This window comes from Bombyx mandarina, chromosome 15 (genome assembly GCF_030267445.1).
Source record: "Bombyx mandarina strain Sakado chromosome 15, ASM3026744v2".
Lineage (NCBI taxonomy): Eukaryota > Metazoa > Arthropoda > Insecta > Lepidoptera > Bombycidae > Bombyx > Bombyx mandarina.
Window position 1 is genome coordinate 8146214 of NC_143221.1, and position 18297 is coordinate 8164510.

At 35.0% G+C, this 18297-nt stretch overlaps 1 protein-coding gene across 9 annotated transcripts in view; it reads right to left on the reverse strand.

Moving 5' to 3' along the window:
* raw (NDT-like domain-containing protein raw) overlaps positions 1–18297 on the reverse strand; it is a 57239-nt gene that overhangs the window by 37143 nt on the left and 1799 nt on the right. For 2 of the 9 annotated variants that reach the window (XM_028182975.2, XM_028182974.2), the window contains exons 1-2: positions 8540–8697; positions 3144–3686 (exon numbers count right to left, since the gene is read on the reverse strand). In XM_028182975.2, coding sequence (XP_028038776.2) covers positions 3144–3475 — 332 coding nt within the window. In that variant the 5' untranslated portion in view covers positions 3476–3686; positions 8540–8697. Of the gene's footprint in view, positions 1–3143; positions 3726–8507; positions 8718–17575; positions 17881–18297 lie in introns of those variants that run through there. The other 7 variants (XM_089733232.1, XM_089733231.1, XM_089733236.1 and 4 more) reach the window with 5 other exon arrangements.

The window sequence follows — 18297 nt, forward strand, 5'->3', positions numbered from 1 at the left end:
AAACAATCAGTTTCATGTCAAGTAGTTATTTTAAGCCATAATAGAGGTATAATAAAACTCCAACTCACTCAGAAAGAGATGGTATTCTGTTTTTAAACGGATTATTGTATCCTTCCCACCAAAATAATACGAGTACTTCGAAGCAGAAATAGGCAATTATTTAAAATGAGTTGAAATGAAATAATAATATCTTATTACCTACCACAATATTTGTGGTAGGTAATTTAATTAGTGGCGTCTATTGTTTTAAAGCTTTGAGATCTTGTAATTAAGGCATATATTTGAAATTTCCATTTTAATGTATGTGCTTAGATGTGTGCGATGTTCCTTGTGTAGAGGAGGTAGGTACATGTAAGTTACTTAGTACATATTTTATTTAAAACGTATTTCTTTTAAGTTATTAATATTAGGTACCTCCCCTTTTACACACTCTTCTTTTACTAGCAAGGCGAAGGAGTCTGCCGGTCTAGTGAAAGAAACTTTATGAAATCGGAGTCACCTTTCCTTTTTACAAGTAGTTATTACTATTTGTTTCCCTCCTAATGCATGCTGCTTAATGTTTTTATTCATTTTATTATTTAAAATTAAACCTAATCTAATTCCTAAGCCTTGGAATCATTGAAATTATTTAATAAGTAGCTATTAAAGTTGAACGTCAAAAGTGTCACTATAACCAAAATATCATGACCGGAAATATTAAATACCCTTGGGTTGCTACGAGGACGCCGTACAAGATTCATAACAAAAGATTATACATGTTGTTCATGACAGTTAAATTATCGATACGATAATGATAGTAAAAATACAAACGTAAAACGCGTGCGACTCGAACGGTTGAGTGCTTACAAAAATATACCATGACATCATGGTGTGGGAAAGAGACGGACTTTTACGTTCGCGCTCGCACACAACACGATTTTATTTTACATATCAATGCATTTACTTCATTCTTATTCGACTATAAAGTTACGATGATATCGTATTAAGCGATATTCAGTTTAGGAAATTATAAAAAATACATCTAATTCATATTCACTTATTAAACTGGACATTTTATTTCTTGACAGTGGACATAATTAATTTCCGCTTGAATAACTTTTTTTTTACGATTTTGTCAATTTAAGCATTTAGGAAAAGTGAGGTCATAGTAACGAAATTAGCTATTATAATGAACGCCTTGTAGTCGTCATGTGTCCTCCTTAAATCGTATCGTTAACTTCTGACTCATATTCTATGCGTTCCTGTTCTTTTTTTTGTTAATTAGATAGTAATTATTAAGTACCACGAAGTAAAATGTCAGGTGTGAAACTGTTTTTAGGTCAAGAAACCGCCCGAATATCGCTTCCGCTTACAATAATAAATATTGGATATGTTTATATCCCGTTTAGAATTTTCTCGTATTCATGGTGCATTTGGATCCAAATTTATTTCTTGTGCAATTTTAAGCACACTTCATATTTTGTCAGACGCAACCATTGAGTTTAAGTGTGGTACCTACTTAGATTTCAGAAATATTAATTACACAAAGCTTTATTTACTGTCTTAATTGTAATTCAATTTTTTTGTAAATACCATGTTAGTCATCTAAAAAAATTTCTCAGTTTATAATTTATACCTGGCCATGACCCGTGCATATTGTAAAACCTATTGATATTTAGCTCACAATATCATTAGCGGGTCGAAGAGTACAGCGTTAGCACAATAGATACTTAATGCCATATTCAATACAATCGGCTCTGGAACGCACTCTTTATTTAAGGTATTATTGATCAGTAATACAAATTGACAAAATAATTATAATTGATTTAGGCCCGTCCGCTACATTAAATATTCAAGAGATGCAGAATGAACCGTAGTAAATCAACAATTGGCGTAGCGGCGTAATTAGCTACATCACCTCTACCCTGCGACCTGGGTAAACAAGTCACCATGATGTCATGCTGATGTTGTTGACCCAACGACGAGCTATGCTAGCGTTCGCCGCTCATCATCAAACAACACGTGACGGCATAATATGACGATTTTGTAAAGCATATTCTTTATATTACTACGAGTTTTGCGACTACCAAGCATTTACTTTAAATCATAAGTCGCACTCATACTGTCACTAATACAGTTTGATACCAAAGTTCTTGTGAAATGCTCTTGCCGTTGTAAGCCGTTGTAACTACACTGAGAACTTAGAACTCATATCTCAAGGTGGGTGGCGGCATTTACGTTGTATATGTATATGGGCTCCAGTAACCACTTAACAGCAGGTGGGCTGTGCGCTCGTCCACCTATCTAAGCAATAAAAAAATAAAAAATAATACTTTGATGATCCCTCTAAAAAAAGAACACGATCACAACCATTTTATGCAACTTATAACGGATTATTTTATTAACGACTAAATTATTCTTGAGGGACGGACGGACAGGTATAATATTTGATAGCATTCATTTTCTGACTGAAATCTAAATACAAGCAAAACGAGTTTAGCGGTTTGACAACAAATTAATGGTATAAAGTAAACATGAGTCAAGATTACATCTGGATTGTCTATGAGGTACGATGAGCCCGCTAGCAACAATACGATAAAAGTAAAGCACGGTCCAGTGGAATCGCAAAGAATTTATTAAAAAGCACCACAATACCGAAGATGAAGAGATCTAAGAACAGAATCACAATTTGAGCTTGAATAAACAATCATTTTATTCACTATTCACGTTACGAAAATTATAAGATTTTAGTTCTGCGGTCACTGAGCGAATCATTTCTTTTGAGAGTGAAGTTGCGGCGCATTATGAAATGTAGTGTTTGGTGCCTAATCATTCTATCTTAAATCCTAATACATATAATAATATTGAGGAAATTCCGTAGCAGTAAGAGCAAGTTAACAATTTACGGTAAGTACCTATCCGAGAAACAACAAAATTACGTGTTACTCTTCTTTTGTAATATCGTAAACGTAAAAGTAGACACCTGACGACAATATAACGGGGTTCGGACGAGATATTTTAAATTAAATCTTTCGTGAAGTTCGTTTTGCGAAGTCAGTGAAGGGCTTTCTTTCTATCCAAAAACGTATAGGTACATAATATTTTACTGCTTATTTAACGAATTGCTTTATTTTTGTACCAAAAATACAATGGGAAAACCTTACCTTGCCAAAGTGCCTTTCAATTTGATCATTCCATTTTGCTTATTCGACTTGTGAGAATCGATGATGTCCCGAGGTGGATCCGATTGCTCGAACGTCGCGGCGACACACGGCGGCGCTGGACACATAACGGATTCCATGCGACACGTGATTGCCGTTCGCTTAGGAGGCGTGATGCGCGGATACGTGTGATGTCGGGAGTCACTCGTCGTACTGGCATCTGTAGTACGTCTTTGCTTCGGCAAAGTTCTCGCGCATATTGCACTCGCTGCATTCTTTAAATGAGTCCTGAACCTGCTGTTGTTACCAGACACACTTAAGATCGCACCCTCCATTTCTACACCCTTAAGGTTCGCACATTCACTCGAGTATATTTAAGAACTTCATCTTTAATACCACAAAACATATCATCACAATGAAACTCTATTACACCATCGTTACATTTGTAAGGAAATCTATATTTACTATTATGAATAAGTGTGCGGAACACTTTATCCGTTTCCCGTTGTATTCACATATTATGTTATGGTTATCATTACACATGTTCTGTTTAACTCAATTTATGTTTGTTAAGCAAAATTATCTCTGTAAGTGCAAGGTAATGTTACACAGGTGAATATTGTTATACAAATTATCTAAAATAATAAACTACCCGAATTTTATACGAGAACTGGGCATATTTGGTTAAAAATCAAAAAGCAGAACTAAAAGTATGTCAATAAGAAACTCTAGTCACATGACCATTCTATGATGGAAAGTAAATATACAGCATAGGGTAAGATGGGAGACGTGATTCTTTTAATACAGTTAAAGATATCAAGTACATATATGCGATATTGACATTCATATTGACATGCAAAATTAAAACATCTGGAATGCACTTTGACTAGCGTAACGTAACCGAAATAGACTTCCAGTTTAAAATATCCTACGTAAAGCCGTTATATAATATTTAGGGTATGAAGAATTCGTAGATGTCACGGAAGGTATATATGTGAAAGTTCCAAATGGCGAGCAAAGAGTCCGACGACCTAGATACCACTGGGCTGTTATTGTGGAAATCGAACTTCTGGAGCTTCAAATGGCAGATTGGCGAGAAATAATCAAAGAGCAAAACTATAAATGTCCACGCTCTTCACTAAATTCTTATAATTTCTGTTAACTATTTAACAGTACATTTAAATGGCGCCACGCTTTCATCGGGGTAAATTAATTTATAGCAAAAATTATTTCGCTCTGTAACATTCATTAAGACTTTACATTATTTTAATGTACCCTATATTAAAAAAACTACACCATAGCAGTTAAAGCAAAATTGTATGCAACTATTATAGATAAATAAAATTAAAACGTCAACTTATCTCCTTTTTCAAATAATCTAATCGACCAACGTACTATAATATGGTGCCTAGTGCTACTTGACCTGAATCTGCAAATCTAAAAAGGCAATGTGACTATTATCTACTTTAGAATTTATTATTTAACAACATTTTATTTTATTCTTTAACGATATTCACTTTACTCATTTAATACAAATTTTAATATCCTATAGATAGTGCGGGTACTAAAACTACAGCATTGTGTCATTTAGTCATGTTTTCATGTAACAAGCTTATTTCGTTTTGAAATACGTTTCGCTTCGGTAAATACATATCTCAATTTTCAAGAAAATTTCATTGCAGTTATTTTGCAAACAATCAGGTGTATTGAAATGCAAACAACACGTAATTAAGTTTATTGTGTACGATTATGTACAATTGCTTTCAAATTTGAAATTGTAAACTGTTTATAATACGCGTCGCAGGTTTGCGGAAGGCTGTACCGAGAGGAGGTGCGGTGCGGAGGGTGAAGTCGTCGTGGGCGCGCTGACATCACCGCCGGAGCCAGCCGATCTTACATCACCAGCCTCCTACGAAAAGGGTATCCGCCAAACGTGGCCACATTTCCCCCTCCCCGACATTTATTTCTAATAGTCTTTCAAGACTTTGTAAATATCATTTTCACAAGATAAAAATCATTGGGTCAAGATTTTATGCATTGACGCCTATTAACACATTTTTCACACATTGTAATATGAATCATTATTTTTCTAGGAACCGTTTGTTATTAAGTTTAATTTGCATGAAACTAAGCTTCAGCTACATAATCAGGAATTTGCTGGCGTTTTTAATAACACTCGTGGTCCACCGGTAGTCGAAATTCGACTATAATTAATTGAAATTATAAGTCTGTACACTATTATAATTCTATTGTCAAATACTTTTATATACTTCGTTAATCACATATTTCGCCAGGACTACACTTTAGACAAATATTACATAATAAAAACAAACAATATTTAATCTATTCTCAATTTGACCACAGACTATAAACAATAAGAAAAGTTTGACAATAAGCAAATAGTATGCACGCGTCTGTGTAATATTTGTTTTTATTGATTTAATGTATTTTTATCCATAATTTAAAAAAATATTAACATTCTACAGTCGTTCTCTATATTCTCTATAGGTGTGGGAAATTTCATAATCCTCCGTCCAAGCAATTTTCGTAAAAAGGAGTACAAAGTTTTTGCTTCACATAGTAATATATCAATATGCAACTGTAAGGAAAACAAACATATTTGCAATACGTAGATCTAAACAAACTAACGATTGTCTAAACAAAAATCAATAAATTACGTAGATCAAGACTGCCAAGGCTAACGTTCAATTCTATGACAATTATCATAACCTAAAGAAGGTATCTTTAGGTAAGGTTTTAATTTTGTAGTCATAATAATTAAGGAACAGAGAGGAATTAAATGTACCACATAATTATTTTATTAAAGTTCAAATTTAATTTCTCTTAGTTTGGCATAAAGTATTGCTGAATCAAACGAGTTGAGTGGCTACACAGCGACGTTACCCATTGGCATATGTTAGAGAAAGTTATTAGTAATAGTAAAGATGACTATTCAATTTATTTGTAAAAGTAAAGAAAAAGTATGCCATACTAAAGCAGCTAGTTACTTTACTATGATAGTCATACCATTTGCGTTGAAAACATGAAAATTAGATGGTGCAGTCCTGAAGTGGTTATCACCGATCCAATATTTTTATACTAAATTACCTAACATAAGTTCGTAATTAGAGGATGTTGATTGCGGACTGTTGAATACTGAGATCGATTGACAAGGTTTTTTTAAAATATCATTTTGTGTAAATTTTTAATTTTATTGTCAACAGGCATCATTGGGTCACGGAGGCATGTACCGTATATATTCCCACGGCAATGATGTCAAATTGGTTTATCAATCACTGCGGGACGGATGTGGCGCGGTGTCGGCGGCCGCTACAGAACGTAGGCGGTGTGTTGTACTGGCGTTGAGTTCATAACGCATTGTTAATCGACCGGCGCGATGTGCTCACTGCCAATTCAATCTAGCGACGCAATTACGTGTCCCGCGGAAGCTGTGTTTTTCTACCTTTACGACCAATTTAATATTTAATTAGTCGTCGAGCATTTTGGCATATCAATAATTTTTGTTCTGCGAATTTGAAATTGTTACCGTTCTTCGAAAACATTGTGCACGCTTATATTCTGCAACATTTCGAACCGTTAGTTGTTAACACCGATTGTAGCCTAAACAGGTTTAACGGAATTTCGTGATGCGAACGCGGATGTAGACGGTAATTTGAGAACGATTGTAATGCTGTTAAGCAGTCGGGACATTAAAGTACACTGGAACGAGGTCCGAGGTCATACCTTCATGATATTTTCATTGTATTCTCATTCAGATGACGACTCAAAGACATCCTCAACATTGTGTACTAATCAAATCTAATCGAATAACACCTTTTACAGTGTATATACGACTCGTTGCTAGCGTGTTACTAAATCACATCATTTGATAGTTTATTTAAGCCAACAAAACTTCTCGAATAATCAATTACAAAATTTATAGCACTTCGGATACAGACTTATTGTATTTAATAAGTATCATATCAGCTTATTATCATTTACCAACTACATGTTAACAACGATGGAATAATTAACCAATATATGTATATCTTTTAAACAAGTGTTTTGTGGTTATCATAGCCAATAGACAACAGAGCATGAAAGATGCCACACAACTTGAAATGAGACATCGAAATCTCAATTATATCGTGTGGTTGTCATACCTATGTAAAAACTGGAACGCGTTACAACTTCGCGGTTGTGGCTACCCGTGCGGTCTCGCGATGCGCCCAACCCAAAAATATATTAAACTGTAATGTTTAGTACAGTTTACCGCCGGAGGTTATTATGGTGTCCACTATGCGGCTAATAATCTAAGCTACCTACGGATACTATGCAATCACGGTCGCATCAGACTGCATGTATTATTTCCCTATCCGATCTGTAGCAGAAGTCTTATTTACTTATCTAACCGTTCCCTTATTAAAAATCTATTTGACTGCCTGTCTATCTACACCAATAAAATGGGTACGAGCGAACATAAAAAAAAAATTAAATGGTAACGAACGTATGCATAATTTTCCTTATCTTATCAAACTTTATGTTGAACAGTTGATTCATTGTTACGTTTCAGCAAGGATAGGAGCTCACAAACTAAAATTACCAATTGATATTGATACACCGTCTAGGTATCATTATGCGCAGTAGCATCACAGCTCAGTGTAAAAAGCACATCATATCCTATTTAATAAGATCACATACCCAATGAAGTCATCTATGTCATTATGTACGCATCCGCTATCAATGGAACGAAATGCCCGCTCATCCGAAATTATAGTACAAATTATACGAGCGAAATATATGAACAAAGCAATGGTGACGTGTCAAAACTAGTTATTTTCATTGGTTTTCTTGTAATTTAAATGGGGTGTGATATTTTCCTACTAGAATTTTTAACCGCTCTAGATTATATGTATTGTGTATCTACCATACAACATCCTATGATATACTAGATTACATTCGGTGACGATATTGAATTTGAAAAATTGAGATTTATGAAATAGCTAAATTTTGTGCCAAACATTAATTTCATCAAATCGATCGTCTTGATATCGAATATAATTTAAGTAAAGTGTTCTCACTTTAGTAGAATTATCACATTATGTTTTTTTTAATTACTCAAAATCTTTAAAAATTTATAAAAATAATTTTCCAATCGATGTTTTTCCAATATTATATCGCTCCTATTCTAAATTCTAGAATCTATCCTACACTTAACGTATGGAATAATAAAAATTTTCACACAAAAGTCCCACATATCGTGAATTTGATGAAATTATTTATAATAACCTCAATTCTGACGAACCTACTTAGACAAGCATTTTAGAACGAACGTGACAATGACAACTATACTTCTACATAATTCACCTGTGTAACATGTGAGGAACAAAAGACAGTACCGATTTTCCACCAATACATTATTTCCATAAATCAATTTCACACAACGTCACCGAAAATAAACTTGCATGTTTGTACAATTAGCGATAAACAAGTCTTAGTGTTAGCGAAGAACATTATGAGCGCATGTACCACGCGCCGAGGCTGATCGCACAGCACTGGTAACCGGCGAACGATAGCGCTCAGCCGACCCTACGAGTCTTTGAGACCGATGACGACCGACGCACCGACGCATAGCTATAGCTAACTACCTACACTGTAATACAACGGAAACTTATATTAAACGAGCAATAAAATTTACATCGACTTTAAATTTATTAATATATTTTTTTTATTGCTTAGATGGGTGGACGAGTTCATAGCCCACCTGGTGTTAAATGGTTACTGGAACCAATAGACATATACAACGTAAATACCTCCCACCTTGAGATATAAGTTCTAAGGTCTCAGTATAGTTACAACGGCTGCCTTCTTCAAACCGAAACGCATTACTCCTTCACGGCTAACATAGGCATTGCGGTGGTAGGTACTTAACCGTGCAGACTCACAAGAGGTCCTTCCTACGAGTAATTACGCAAATTCTAATTTTGCGGGTTTGATTTTTATTACACGATGTTATTCCTTCACAGTGGAAGTCGATCGTGAACATTTGTTAAGTATAATACGTATTTCATTAGAAAAATTGGTACCCGCCTGCGGGATTCGAACACCGGTGCATAGTGAGATACGAATGTACCGGACGTTTTATCCTTTGGGCCACGACGACTCCGATTAGTACATAAATGGTAAAGCGTGAGCAGTGTTGCTCCATCAGTGATAACAGTTATTACACAATTCAATTTACATGTTTACGTGTTTACTCAATTAACACATAACAAAGAATAGGCTTACAATTTATTGATTTTCAATAGTTGTTAGTTTTTAATTTTTATTATAGTGTAATAAATAAATAAAATTGACATGCAAGGTAATGAAGTCTTCTTAGGTTGTAAGACAGGTTTTTATTAAGTAACATTTATTGTACGTTTGCTTTTGTTCTGGTCACATTATTATTACGACAATAATAAACAGATTTTAAATAGCTATCAAATTATTCTAGAGTCGTCGCTATGATCATGAGTAGGCTAATGAGTATTTCTCAGCCTGAAAGCAATTGATGACCGTAGAAATTTGCTGTAAAAGGCTATAGGCAAAATCATTAATGCTGCATAGCATTCTGTACTGGAACGAACTTCCCTTCTGTCTTGAGCTTTCTCATATCATTTCTTAAAGAACAGATTGAAGAAAGTAAATAGCGGTGGATAGCATATGTTCCACTGACATTTTCAATGTCCATGAGAATCGGTGACAACTTCCTATATGTGATACGCCAGTCTGCCTTCTAAAGTAACAAAAATACGTTATTCACGTTGCTTAAGATTGTGGTCGTTTAATTTTTTTTATCATTTAACATTCTTCATCTGACTGAGATCGGTTTTCGATAAATTCTGTTTTATTCTGCGTCAAATCCTATAAGTATTATAATCTTTCGACATTAATGTCTGACGCCATTTTCAGAGGTTGATTAATTTGAACGAACAACTATGTCTGTACCGTAGGAATGTACAGGTGCACTTCGGATATGAGGAAATAAATAATGAAACGGGTGCTTTTCAATGGCAAAACAATGGTTTCACGAACAAAGGCATTTATGCAAAAAATAAATTTTAATTTTTGCGTTGATATGAAAGAAAACAAAACAATATTAAAGACGGATTTATACGATTTATACTTTATATTATGTAACTAAACGGATTTAACAATTATTTAACAAGTATTAAATTTATGGACATCGTATTTTTATATTATATTTTATGACCATCAAACTCGTTGATTTAGTTATTAAAATCACAATTTCCCAAGCGAAAATGTCAAAACACAAACAAATAAACGAAGACTGTAATCAGTAATTGTGTAAATACGGGAAAATAAAATTTAGCGTAAAATGTAGTAGTAACAGGTAAATATTTTTTTAAACCTACATAGCATGGCAGCGATAGACAAGGATCGTACGGTTTAACACATTTTTCTAGTGTCATTATCCAGACAAGAAAAGGGCGAATACCTTTGTATGACGTATGTATAGCTCGCGTTTCCTCTTAAATATACTGAGGCAATTAGTAAACAATGTGGAGGATGTGTGTACTTCCAACTTTATTTAGAAATAGCGCTGAATAATAATTTTACCTTATTTCAAAAACAGGTTTTAAATTCAGACCATATACTTAGTCTGGTCATAAATACTGTTACAATAAAAAATATAAAAATTCTATTGCAAATAACATTTATTACTTTTACAGTGTGTTAGTTTAAAACATAAATATAAAACAATTTAAAGTATAAAAAGCTTATTCGAAGTTATCTCCATCGGCTGCAATAGAGTCCTTTAAACGTTATCAATAGAAACACGCACTCTTTCCATGGGAAAAATTTTCACTGCCAATCGTACGGATTGTTTTAGGGACTCCAAATTATCATGGCGTTTAGAGCAAGCCGTACTCTCTAAAACTGACTATAAATCATAATCCAGCGGATTAAGATCGGGACTAGACGACGGCCAGTCTTCAGCTCTGATGAAGTCCGAAACGTTCGTTTCCAACCAAGACTGCGTAGACCGAGCTTTATGACCTGGCGCCGAGTCTTGCTGGAAGGACCATTCTTGATTATTGAACATGGTGTTGTTATGGGGCTTCACTATCTTCTCAAGAATGGTATCTTGATACACTTTTCGACAGTAAAATTCAAAATGACATTTTGACGCCAACTGTTGCACACCGGAATTGGGTGAAATCAACAGTCCGAGTAAAACCGAGATCCAGATCTAAAAAACCTGATTTTCTCTAAATCTAACATGAATTTTGTGCGAGAGAGAAGATCCATTCATTAGGTACAGTTTTAAATGTGTTAGAAAGAGTAAAACACATAATAGTAGAATTTGTGCCGATGTTTTGGTACCTTTTTCACAAAAGTATGGCTCAGTCACTCCTTCATAGCTAATACCCCACCAAACCATCACTGAAGTCGGATAGTGCCCACATTGCACTCTGTCGACTAATTGGGAAGCTTCCTTAGAGCTTTGAGCATAAATACGGTAATTTTGTTTGTTAAAATGTTGCTTAATTGTAAAAAAATTCTCATCCGTAAACAAAAATTTTCTATGTACCGCTTCAGTAGCTGTTTCGATTTTACCACCCTATTCTCTTTTAAATTATCAGTGAAGACATGACCAGTACGTCTCTTATAGGCTGCAAGTCCTAGGTCATATTTTAAAATACGCGACATGGTTCTAGGTGCTATCTTCATCTCCCGAGATAAAATATTTTGCTTTCGGACAGGATTTCTTCGAATTCTTTCCCTTACTGCTTTGACCACCTTTTTCGTACGAATACTATGTGGACGGCCAGATCTTTTTCTGTCACAAACAGGGGAGGTCTCATTACACCTATTAATAGCCCGGTACACAAACATTTTACTAATACCAAGCGTATGGAGAGTTTTAAAAATTGCATTTGGCTCCATACCTACTTTGTGTAATGCAATCACAGCGATTCGGTTCTCTTTATCACCCCACTCCATTTTAATATCGCAAAATATTGCACAAGGTATTGGCGCCAAAATGAGAAAACTCAATGAGCTATCATATTAAAAATGACAGATTCCAAATTCAAATGTAATATATTGTTTATTTTTAATTGTAACAGTATTTATGGCCAGACTAAGTATATATATAGGTTTCTGTAGGTACAGAACAAACTATAAAATCTGAGTCCCGAAAGTTCCCATTGATTTGTTGTTCCCCGTGTTTTTCTTCATAGGTTACTTTACGTTTTAAATAGATTATAGGAGACCAGTTTAATGGTACAAGTATCAGGACATACGACAAAAAATAGACTTAGTATCAATAAATCAAGCATGAGTTCTTACGATATGAATCTAAAATCTTAGTCTATATAGCCTCACTCAGGAACTTGTCACTATAAAGTAAACAATGAAGCGCAAAATGATTTTGGCATTGCTCCAATTCAAAGAAATCATTGCCAAATTCATCTAAAACTGAATTTACGATTACCCACTTATTAAAATTTATGTGTGGGTACAATACATGCATCTACAAGTCGTTCTATGCACTAAATACGAAAGAAAGTTAGTTTATATCTTATTTATTTAGATTGTAGACCCACGTGATATTTCAGAAATATAGAGTTCGAAATATATTTGATCGTAGCCAGTATGTGTGAGGAACGTGCATCGATATTTTGGCAAGTCCACGGGTGTGTGTCGCGGACGACCGATGCGATGGCATCATCGCCGTAGAGAATCGTGACGTCACCGCGCCTTTTCCAAACGTGGCCGCCAGACGAAAATAGTCCCCGCCTCGCCTCGCCGCCGTCCGCGGCCTCTTGCACCGTCAGTACCGTCACCGACAGAATTAGCGGCAAAGCAGCTGACAGCGACACCTAGCAGCCAACTTCAACCGCTCTAACCAGATGGTCAACTGCAAACTAGTTATTTATGTTCGTGCAAAAATTTTGTCAGGGTCGAATGATTTTAAACATAGTACAACCAACAGAGAAAAATGATAATTTTGTTACCGTTTGCAGGTAGACTAAAATCCAACTAGAACTTACGTTACCTAAATTTAATTTCGATACAATTTTAATGCTATTGCTTTTCCGTTATTGGTTTTATTTTTTATAGATCGTCAAGTGAGCTCACGACTTACATAAAATTATTATAGGAAATGGTTACTAGAGATTTGGCAAGTAAATGCCAATTCGAGAAAATGGCTGTCCTACACTTCAAACTGGAATGCAAAATTCTTTTACGATACAAAAATCTGGCCATAAGTACCTATTCGAACTCGCACTAGGCCTAACAGAAAATATAAATTAATATTGATTTTTCATTGAAAATGCATTTTGATATCTTGAGAAGCTAAATTTGAAAACCATATTAATTTTAGTAGTTGCTTATTTTCATAGCAGCGTGATTTTGAAATGTTTTAAAATACAAACCGTTTTATTAAAATATTGTTAAATTCATTAGCTACGGTTACTTCACTATTACAAATGCTATTATATGAATATTGTTTAAGTTTGTATATCGGAAAACGAATATTATCTCTGGAATCGCTGAACTAATTTTAAATCCATTTTCCTGGGCTATAAAGACTATTTTTATATTTTATGAATATGAGCTGCCTATTTATGTAAAACATCAGCTGGAGCTGATCCGTAAAACGTTTATTTTGAAGGTCTTTTGGAAGGTAGGTACTTACTTTGAAGGAACGTCCAATGTAAATTACAATTAACGATCCATAAGCGATTATAACATTAAAAAACACCGACACACAAAAACATTTTTACTGGTGGTAGGACCTCTTGTGAGTCCGCACGGGTAGGTACCACCGCCCCGCCTATTTCTGCCGTGAAGCAAACTTATATCTCAAGGTGGGTGGCGCAATTACGTCGTAGATGTCTATGGCCTCCAGTAACCACTTAACACCCGGTAGGCTGTGAGCTCGTCCAACCATTTAAGCAATAAAAAAATAAAAGTAAGACATAATTTTCATCGATACACGATTCGTAATTTTTGATGTCGTCGGAAAAAATCGAATATGTCATCTCCATAATTTTGTTACATAATAATTTTATGCTTAGTCTTAATTTAAACATGGTCAAGGTTCAAGTTTACTAGTATTTCGTTTAATTAATGGAAACTACTATTACCGATTGGACGAGCCCACCCATATAAGCAATAAAAAAAAACATATCTGAGCCGACTTAACCTAATAGGTGTATGGATCTAATAAAGAATAAAAAAATAAAAAAAACATATCTGCATGTCAAATGCGGTAGAAGGGAAAAATTCAGAGGTATTTCTATCTAAGACGCAGGCTAAATATTATATGCATTTTAAGTGGAAAGTTTTTCTCTATAGTCGGATTTTTTATTAGACGAAGTAAACTGACGTTTACTGTGTTGTCAGTTTTTGATGAAATAAAAATAGTGTTGTGACAAAGTGAACGATTGAAAAAACTCCTGAATTAATGAAATTGCCTCGATTGTCTAGTGAATAGTTAGTATGCCGAACTGCCGATATCGGGCACGGGGTTCGAATTTTAGCCGTGCTTTGTACATACCAACGAGTTTTCGACGAAACATTATGTTCCTATGGTATCTACCTGTACTGAATACCGAGTGTTTTAAACATTAAGAAAAACATTGCGAGGAAGCTTGTAAGACTGTCCTATTTCCAATGCATCATATAGTTGAAACTATAGATGTATAAAATATAACAATTATAGGTACATAGGTAATGAAAATAAAAAAAACTGATTGTAGTTACATACTACTAGTAACATATTATTATATTGGATCACTTTAATACAATTTTATTGTAAAATATAAATAATATTCTTTTATAGTTTGAAATTAATGAGTAACTCTTCACACTCATTGTTCATTTATGTGATTGAACGAGAACTGAACGCATCACTATTACTTTAAATATAGCAACATTATTTCACAAAGTGACATTAGCTACTGTCAGCTGGCTTCGTCTAATTAAAAATCCGACTATATATAGTTGTAGCTTTCTCAGACATTTCCGTTTCAACAAGTTTCAAATCACATCCGTCGTATTCAAGTTTTCCCATGGGGCCCAAGCTAGGATTTTCTTCTGTGTTACGGACACCGAAAACACATACGAGACAAAAACAAAACAAATAGACCCTGTGCAATAAATATCTGACAAAGTAACGCATTTCGACCGAGAACCGTACCCGAGACACAGCAATTAGGGTCACCAACAATATGACCAATGAGCTTTGGTTAAATGACTAAACGAAGAATAATAGAAGATATTTTCCATAAACTAATTAATATTTCTCGAATAACTGAATTTGTGGACGAGCTCACAGCCCACCTGGTGTTAAGTGGTTACTGCAGCCCATAGCCCACCCACCTTGACCACCACCGGCTGCCCCACCCTTCAGACCAAAACGCATTACTGCTTCACGGCAGAAATAGGCAGGGCGGTGGTACCTACCCGCACGGACTCACAAGAGGTCCTACCACCAGTTATAAAATAGTTTAATAAAACAGTTTTAATGAGTAAACGCATAAACAAACTTTCGAATACGTGCTTATAAAATAACAATAAATAGAAAAGGACGAGAAATATTCATTCAATAATTCGTTGCTGAAAACGCATGCGACATTCAATCAGTTCCGAGAAAACTACTCGCGTTTCCTGGAAGCGCTACTACTGTTGACGCACACAAGCACACACACGAGTTCGCGACTCAGCGTTGTTCTACACAATCGCCCGCGGCCCTGATAACGCAAAGCCGTGACGACGATACGTATCATATGTATCGGTGCTCTCATTATCCAAGCAACTCGTATTGCGTACTCGGCTCAGCTTACACCTAATAAAACAATTGGCCATACACAAGTTACGGTTCGCGGGTTCGAAGAGTTCGATCGATGCGTTTACATTAACATTACTACATTATCAATGTTTAAATAGTCGATTCACTATGGAGCTAACGACGCGACTGTTTATTTATTTGGATCGTAATAATCGTTTAATTTTTTTGGTATTTGAATTTTATCTTGAGTGTGCAAATATGCACAATTATTAAAGACAAAACATTGCTGACGAAGTGTTATTATTAAGCAAAATTGTTTATTTTTAGTATTATATTATTTATTAGTAGTAATTTCACTGTGAAATAGACATCATTTGGTCAGAATGACATGTTCTTTTTGATAAAATATGAAATAAGAAAATAAATCTTTCCATAGTAAAACTTTCAGTTATCCAATGGATTTAGTTTCTAATGTGTGGTAAGTCTTTAAAAAATTAAAATGAGTGTTGCAACTCAAAACGTATAATTTTAAAAAAATGTAACCATTTATATACCTGATATCGTTAAAGTATTACGATTTTATTATTTTTGTTTATTTTTTGTTTATATATTATGCTTGGCCTGTTTTATTATCTCATAAAGACATACTTAAGTTCCTCTCTGATATTCATCCAAATTATGTACTCAAATTTACACGGATTGTTTAATTTGACAGAAAAAAGAGTTTACAGAAGAGTTAGCAAATAACTTTGTATTTAGTTTCATTCCTAAGCTTTTTTATGTTACGGTTATCGGAATTCGCGATAAAAAGTATAGTACAATATAAAATAGAGCTTCAAATCATAATGTGCCTTATTAATGCCATCAATAAATTTGTTAAGTTTATGTAACCTGATTAACTAAAATATAGTTGTTTCTGCGTGTTCATTCTTGAACCTGTGATATTTTGCAAGAAAGGCATGCTTGATACACCCGCGCCAAGAGGGTCTTACGTACACGCGGCATTTATAAATGACGATCAATCAATAGTAATTCAATAGAATGATCGTCTGGGCATCGGGTCAACGGCGAAATGGCAACGGTCAATAGTGATGACTTGACATGCGCACCGAAGAGCAATGAATCAATTAAACTCATTTCATTGCTAGTTATCGTGTATCCTGTTTATGTTCATGTTTGTAATTAACTTTTTTTTTACGAAATGTTACAGGTCGAAAATTTCTCCATTTATCAAGAACCTTTCAACTATAAATTACGTTCTATACTTAAATGTCTAAATCTAATATTCACAATTGAATCAAAACACAAAAAGTTGAACGCCGCGACGTATTTTTGGGACGCGATGAAGTTTGGAAACGCTATGAGGACATGCAAACTGCATTCATCATTTAATAACAAGAAACCGACTCACGAAATTTTTTTTTTGTTTGCTTTACTCACATCTAACCCACGAAAAAATGTCTTCTTTTACTAATAAATGGTTAGTTAGTAAGATTCAACAATATTATTTAATCTATACAACATACGACATAGTGTCTTTACTGCAAAGATAAACTAGAGCAGTATACAGAATATGTGTTCGTCCTCTAATTAATATAAAGTAAATAACGTGAGGGGTACTCACTTGGTGAGGCTGGAAGTAGCATCGCAGACCGCGGCGGCGACGGCGGCCCGACGCTCCGCTGCCGCGTCTACCATGCCTCTGCATCACCGCGATGGGCATCACTTGCGAGTCGCGCCACCTCGCCTGCTTACTACACCAATACACTACACTGCCACTGACACGCTCACATAGGTCTGTTACTATCAACCCTCACAGCTCCACCACGATACACTCCATTGAGAACCACCAAATAATGTTATTCGATATTGAATGACGGTGCGGCGTGAAGTTACTGTATTACGATCTAATTTTACTGACACTTTCACCTGAAATGAATGAAAAAAGATGAAAAACCAATTAAATAACACTGAAGGATGAATTGTATATTTCTTATTTAAAAAAATTGTCCTTTTTCAAAAAGACATTGTTACAATATGAATATGACAACAGAAGATTTGAGGAGAAATCTCCGCAAATCAACGTCCTTTCACTGCGTTTATTCTGCGTGTATGGGGATTATGAGCAACATTTCAGCTCATCCAGGGAGTTACCCAGTCCCCTAGAGTCTGACCGCCCCAAGGAGCGACCTCGGTAATATATCTATTCCCAGTATACAACAACTACCGTGCACTTTTTTACTGGTGGTAAGACGTCTTGCGAGTCCGTACGGGTACCACCACCCTGCCTATTTCTGCCGTAAAGCAGTAATGCGTTTCGGTTTGAAGGCTGGGGCAGCCGTTGTT